The sequence below is a fragment of the Sapajus apella genome, unplaced genomic scaffold (genome assembly GCF_009761245.1).
Source record: "Sapajus apella isolate SASKATOON/1434 unplaced genomic scaffold, GSC_monkey_1.0 scaffold130, whole genome shotgun sequence".
Taxonomy (NCBI): Eukaryota; Metazoa; Chordata; class Mammalia; order Primates; family Cebidae; genus Sapajus; species Sapajus apella.
In genome coordinates this window covers 943,592-950,867 of record NW_022437070.1, presented here as the reverse complement: position 1 = coordinate 950,867, position 7,276 = coordinate 943,592, and the positions used below count along the sequence as shown (strand labels likewise).

At 45.8% G+C, this 7,276-nt stretch overlaps 1 protein-coding gene across 1 annotated transcript in view; it reads left to right on the top strand.

Moving 5' to 3' along the window:
• The window catches only part of SAE1 (SUMO1 activating enzyme subunit 1), a 47,311-nt gene that overhangs the window by 658 nt on the left and 39,377 nt on the right, over positions 1–7,276 (top strand). Inside the window, exon 2 of the mRNA XM_032262841.1 lies at positions 1,168–1,273. Within this exon, the coding sequence (XP_032118732.1) occupies positions 1,168–1,273 (106 nt within the window). The remainder of the gene's footprint in view (positions 1–1,167; positions 1,274–7,276) is intronic.

Genomic DNA, 7,276 nt, shown 5'->3' with positions numbered 1-7,276 from the left:
AAGAAGAAGGGCCTGGCAGTCTACATAGCAGGCATGAAGTGTCACTAGGCTGACTTCATGACTTACCTTTTGAGGTCAAACAGACCCATTGACAAAAAGATTTGAGGACAGTGAAAACATCTTGTATACTATCTTTTTTTTTTTTTTTTTTTTTTTGAGATGGAGTATCGCTCTTGTCGCCCAGGCTGGAGTGCAGTGTCGTGATCTTGCTCACTGCAACCTCCACCTCCTGAGTTCAAGCGAGTCTCCTATCTTAGTTTCCCAACTAGCTGGGACTGCAGGTGCCCGCTACCATGCCCAGCTAATTTTTTTTTTGTTTTGTTTTGAGACAGTCTCACTCTCTTACCAGGTTAGAGTGCAGTGGCGTGATCCTGGCTCATTGCATCCTCCACTTCCTGGGTTCAAGTGATTCTCCTCCCTCAGCTTCCGGAGTAGTTGGGACTACAGGTGTGCACCACCACGCCCAGCTAATTTTTGTATTTTCAGTAAAGACGGGGTTTCACCATTTTTGCCAGGATGGTCTCCATCTTTTGACCTTGTGTTCTGCCCACCTCAGCCTCCTAAAGTACTGGGATTATAGGTGTGAGCCACCGTGCCCAGCCTTTTTTTTTTTTTTTAGATGCAGTCTCAGCCTGTCACCCAGGCTGGAGTGTAGTGGCTCAGTCTCAGCTCACTGCAACCTCCGCCTTCCAGGTTCAAGCAATTCTCCTGTCTCAGCCTCCCAAGTAGCTGGGACTACAGGTGCCTACCAGCACGCCCAGCTAATTTTTGTATTTTTATTAGAACCAGGGTTTCACCTTATTGGTCAGGCTGGTCTCAAACTCCTGACGTCAGGTAATCCACCCACCTTGGCCTCCCAAAGTGCTGGGATTACAGGCGTGAGCCACTACCCTTGGCCCAACCAAAGTTAAAAAGCCAGAATGGAAGCAGGTCTTTGGGAACTTGGCTCTGTCTTCCTTCAGTGCAAGGAGTACGTGTTGTCTATCCCCAGCCTTTAGGGAAGCACACAGTGAGTACTCAACAAGCATTCCTTGGATCAAATGGCCCCTGCTTCTTTTAATGATCAGCAAATATTAAATAATGAGATTTTTCTGAGATGAAGAGCGACTGCCCTGTGATTGAAAGCCAGAATATCTTATTCCTAAGCAGTTTTGCCTTTTTCCATAGAAGGTGGTCTTCTGCCCCGTTAAAGAAGCCCTGGAGGTGGACTGGAGCAGTGAGAAAGCAAAGGCTGCTCTGAAGCGCACGACCTCAGACTACTTTCTCCTTCAAGGTAGGCCTAAAGCACAACTTTCCCTAGGGAGGTCTTTTGGCTCTGATTTCTGCAAATCTGGTTGTAAGGTCCAGATGGTTTTATGATGTTTGCCTTAAGTGGCATTCTTCATTAGGTAGTTCCCAGTGATCACTTGAGAAAGGCACGTGAAGGGTGAGGTCCACCATTGAGCTCTGGGTTCTAATGACTTTTGCTTTTTTTTACTTGTTGAAATGGCTTCCCTCTAAAGTTGAGCCTACGGTGATAGTGTCACAGGTCACAGATTGAGCAACTTCCTTTTTTTTTTTGAGACAGAGTCTTGTTCTGTTAGCCAGGCTAAAGTGTAGTGGAGTGCAAATTCAACTCACTGCAACCTCTACCTCCCGGGTTGAAGCGATTCTGGTATTTTGGTGTCCCCAGTAACTGGGTTGACAGGCATGTGCCACTGAGCCTGGCTAATTTTTGTATTTTGAGTAGAGACAGGGTCTTACCATGTTGGCCAGACCGATCTCAAACTCCTGACATCAGGTGATCCACCTGCCTTGGCCTCCCAAAGTGCTGGGATTACAGGCGTGATCCATCATGCTAAGCCTGATTGAGCAACTTCTCTTCATCTTTTGTTTTCTTTTTCTTTTTTTTTCTTTCTTTCTTTGTTTCTTTTTTTTTTTTGAGACAGAGTTTCGCTCTTGTTACCCAGGCTGGAGTGCAATGGCGCGATCTCGGCTCACCGCAACCTCCGCCTCCTGGGTTCAGGCAATTCTCCTGCCTCAGCCTCCCGAGTAGCTGGGATTACAGGCACGCACCACCATGCCCAGCTAATTTTTTGTATTTTTAGTAGAGATGGGGTTTCAACCATGTTGACCAGGATGGTCTCGATCTCTTGACCTCGTGATCTACCCGCCTCGGCCTCCCAAAGTGCTGGGATTACAGGCGTGAGCCACCGCGCCCGGCCCTGTTTCTTTCTTTTTTTTTTTTTTTTTTTGAGACAACGTCTTGCTCTGCTGTCACCCAGGCTGGAGTGCAGTAGCACGATCATGACTCACTGTAGCCTTGACTTCCTGGGCTTGAGTGCTCCCCATGCCTCAGCCTCTTGAGTAGCTGGTACTACAGGCACACACCACCATGCCCAACTAGTTTTTGTATTTTTTTGTAGAAGGGAGGTTTATCTGTGTAGTCCAGACTGGTCTTGAACTCCTGGGCTCCAGTGATACTCCCACCTAGTCCTTCCAAAGTGCTGGAGTTAAAGACATAAGCCACTGCGCTTCGTCTGCTCTTCAGAATTATTTCCCTGCCTCAAAACCAACTTCACTCTCATGAAAAGGTGGGGTTGTTTTGCCTCTTACTATTAATGAACTACTTTACAGTCCCTCTTTGCTGGTGGTCAGGAGACTGTTAGTAAGTATTGGTTGGCTTCTCAGTGTTCTTCCTGTGCCTGGCACTGTTTTTTGTTTTGTTTTGAGACGGCATCTTACTCTGTCACCAGGCTGGAGTTCAGTGGCGCCATCTCAGCTCACTGCACCCTATGCCTCCTGAGTTCAAGTGATTCTCCTGCCTCAGGCTCCTGAGTAGTTGTAATTACAGGCATATTTTTGTATTTTTGTATTTTGTATTTTTAGTAGAGACAGGATGTTACCATGTTGGCCAGGCTGGTCTTGAACTTTTGACTTAATATGATCCGCCAGCCTCAGCCTCCCAAAGTGCTGGGATTACAGGCTTGAGCCACTGCGCCCGGCCCAATTTTATACTTTTAACGACTTTAAAAGGTTTACCTATTTTGTGTATTTCTTTTTTTTTTTTTCTTTTGAGACAGAGTTTTGTTCTGGTTGCCCAGGCTGGAGTGCAATGGTGCCATGTCGGCTTACCACAACCTTCACCTCCCAGGTTCAAGCGATTCTCCTGCCTCAGCCTCCCCAGTAGCTGGGATTACAGGCATGTGCCACCCCACCCAGCTAATTTTATATTTTTAGTACAGATGCAGTTTCTCCATGTTGTTCAGCTGATCTCAAACTCCTGACCTCAGGTGATCCGTCCGCCTCAAAGTGCTGAGATTATAGGCGTAAACCACCATTCCGAGCCTATTTCTTTTATTTATTTATTTATTTTTGAGACTGAGTTGCTCTGTCGCCCAGGCTGGAGTGCAGTGGCACCATCTCAGCTCACTGCAACCTCCACCTTCCAGGTTCAAGCAATTCTCCTCCTTCAGCCTCCCGTGTAGCTGGGATTACAGGTCCCTGCCACCATGCCTAATTATTGCATTTTTAGGAGAGATGGGATTTTACCACGTTGGCCAAGCTGGTCTCCAACCACTGACCTCAAGTGATCCACCTGCCTCAGCCTCCCAAAGTGCTGGGATTACAGGCATGAGCCGCTGTACCCAGCCTAGAGATGTATCTTATAGAAGTTGAAAACAAAATCCACAGGTAAAAAAACCTCATGGTCTAAATTCTGACTATGTCTGTAAAACCATGGATATGACTTTCAGCAATCTCAACCATGCTCAACCTTGGTCTCCTTAAAAGAAAATGGGATAACAACTATACTTCAAAAATTGTCACAAGACTGTGAGAGAATTCATCAACTTAGGTGCCAGGAATATGGAAATAAGAGTAGTGCCTACAAAGTTTACCACTCAACTTGGATATCACCCAAAGCCACCCTACATCCTGAAGTCAGAATGTTACTGAGGCTTGACTTTACAATAGGCAAAAAATCAAGGCCACTTTTAAATTATTTCCATTTTTAATGTGCTAACCTTGATCTAAAAAATCCTTCCTGATGCTACACAATAGTATTGTGTAGCAACGTTCTCACAAGAGCCAAAGAGGAAAACTAGAATGGTATAAAATGTTGGGTCACTGAGCACGGTGGCTCATGCCTATAATCCCAGCACTTTGAGAGGCCGAGGCGGGTAAATCACTTGAGGTCAGGAGGCAGAGGTGGCAGTGAGCTGAGATCGTGCCACCAAACTGCAGCCTGGGCGACAGAACGAGACTCTGTCTCAAAGTAAAATAAAATAAAATAGAAATCTCTACACTAATGCATCTCATTAAATTTCACATCTGCACTCTTGTGAGTTAGGGAAACAATCACTATGATACTAAAGGAAACTGGTGCAGATACGTATGAGAGACACAAAGATTATCTGAATTCAGGCCCAGATAATTGTCTTCTTTTTCCCCAAGGAACATTTGAATTGTATTTCTGTTAGATAATCGTCATAGTAAAAAGTCTTCAAGGCCGGGCACGGTGGCTCACGCCTGTAATCCAAGCACTTTGGGAGGCCGAGGCAGACAGATCATGAGGTCAGGAACTTGAAACCAGCCTGACCAACATGGTGAAACCTCGTGTCTACTAAAAATACAAAAATTAGCTGGGCCTGGTGGCGCACACCTGTAGTCCGAGCTACTCAGGAGGCTGAGGCAGGAGAATTGCTTGAACCCAGGAGGCAGAGGTTGCAGTGAGCTGAGATCACGCCACTGTACTCCAGCCTGGGCCAGAGTGAGACTCTGTCTCAAAAAAAAAAAAAAAAAAAGTCTTCAAACTTTTTGAAGGTGTAAGAAGTTTTATTTGTTAAGCCCTCCTTATGTTTTTGTCTTCCCTGTTTCTAGGGGAATTACTGTTAACTTTTTTAGTATCTTCTTGAAAAATGGTTAACAGTTATACCCATGTGTGTTTGGGTTTGTGTAATCAAACTGAAACACTGGTTGGGAGCTTGCTTGTTTACACTTGATAGCATAAATGATAGGGAAAGATTGTGTAGCATGCATAGAGTGGTCTCTTTGGTTTTCTTGGCAGCCTAATTTAATATATCTTTGGATTGTACCATCATATGTGACCAGTCTTATCTGGAAAGGCATGCATGTTTTCCATGTTCCCAGTGCTTGGAATTTGTTTCCACATTTCTTTCTAGGAACATGACTAATGTGCCTTAGGAATTCCTAGTGGGGACAAGGTGCTTGGCTGGGATGCATACCTAAGAATACCTCACAAAGAAACCTGACTGTTTCACCATTGCTTAATGGAGCACACAGTAGGTGTTCAATAAATAAGTATTTTTTGCATGAGTGGTTTTTGCTTGCCTGGTCATTTGCTCCACTGCAGAGGAAGAGCAGTGTGCCTGCTGGGGTCCCCACAGGGTCCTTTGCCTGCATGCCTGCCCCTATGGCACCCATCAGGCTTTTGATTCCAGTGTTGCCCTGGGCTACCACTCACAGGTAGATGTTTTTTATTGCTCCATTGACAATTCAGCTACCTGCTGTCCTCATGCATGTGCTTGCCATGTTTAAGTGTTGGGGGTTTTTTCCAGTTTACTTAATAAGTTAGTGGCCAGGTCGAACACTTCCTGCTGCATTTTCCCACTATCTTGAGAGTTGGCCTCACCATCTGTGAGCAAAAGGTCTCATCTTTTTATTATTCTCCCATGGCATGTTGCAAAACAGTAAGTGTGAGCTGGTTTCCTGTGGCAAAAAGTTGACTTTGATTTGTTCTTTTTGAGGTTACTGTGAGTTTATCATAACAGGAGTGCTAAAAATACCAAGTCTGGTATGGAAACAGCATTCACTTACCAGCATGAACAATAACATACGGGTTTAGCTTAGAGCAGGAAGAAATGGACTTCATCTCAAGATGAGAATACTTATCAGAGAATTCTTGGCAATCTGAACTTGCTCAGTCTCTCTTCTGATGAGTTATGGAAAAGTACTTAGACCATCTTTGAGCCACAGACTTGAAGCTGAAAATAATTCGTAGACCAAACAATTTGTGAGCACCTGCTTTGTACCAGATCTCATGGCTGGGAATTCATCAGAGGAAGAGGAACAGAATAAGTCTCCTTGCTGATGTAAAATACAGACAAATAATTCTACTCTTTGTGAGGACAGCTATAACAGAGGACTATAGAAAGACAAGGACCTGCTCTGTTTTCTAGGCTAAAGTGCAGTGGCACAATCATAGCTCACCATAGCCTTTAACTCCTGGGCTCAAGTGATCCTCTTACCTTGACCTGCAGAGTAGCTGGGACTATAGGCATGTGCCACCACGCCCAGCTATTTTCAAAAATTTGTTTGTACAGATGGGGGCGGGGAGGTCTTGCTATGTTGCCCAGGCTGGTCTTGAACTCCTGGCCTCAAGAAATCCTCTCACCTCAGTTTCCCAAAGAGGGGACCATAGGCAAGCACCACCGTGCCTGGCTTGTTGTTCTGTTTTTACATTTGAATTGTTCCATAATAATAAAATTTAATTTATTATGGGAGCTTAGGAGTCTGGCCATCTTTGGGGAGTTGTGAAGTCTTGACAGAGGAGGGGAGACCTGAGCTGTATTTTGTAGAACAGGTATTTGCCAGGTGGGAAAGAGGTAAGAATATTGCAGAGCAACACATGCACAGGGCCAGCAGGACAGAGGCTGAGCCTTTAGAGGCTACTAGAGCTTGGAGGGAGCAGGCCAGTGGTTTCCCAACTGATGGAATATCAGAATCTGGCTGTGTGTTCCTGCCTGTAATCCCAGCACTTTGGGAGGCTGAGGTGGGTGGATCACGAGATCAAGAGATCAAGATCATCCTGGGCAAGATGATGAACCCCATCTCTACTAAAAATACAAAAATTAGCTGGGCCTGGTGGCACACGCCTGTAGTCCCAGCTACTCGGGAAGCTCAGGCTGGAGAATTCCTTGAACCTGGGAGGTGGAGGTTGCAGTGAGCTGTGATTGTGCCATTGCACTCCAGCCTGGCGACAGAGCAAAATTCTGTCTCAATTTAAAAAAAATCAGAATCAAGGCCGAGCGCGGTGGCTCAAGCCTGTAATCCCAGCACTTTGGGAGGCCGAGGCGGGTGGATCACGAGGTCAAGAGATCGAGACCATCCTGGTCAACATGGTGAAACCCCGTCTCTACTAAAAATACAAAAAATTAGCTGGGCATGGTGGCGCGTGCCTGTAATCTCAGCTACTCAGGAGGCTGAGGCAGGAGAATTGCCTGAACCCAGGAGGCGGAGGTTGCGGTGAGCCGAGATTGCGCCATTGCACTCCAGC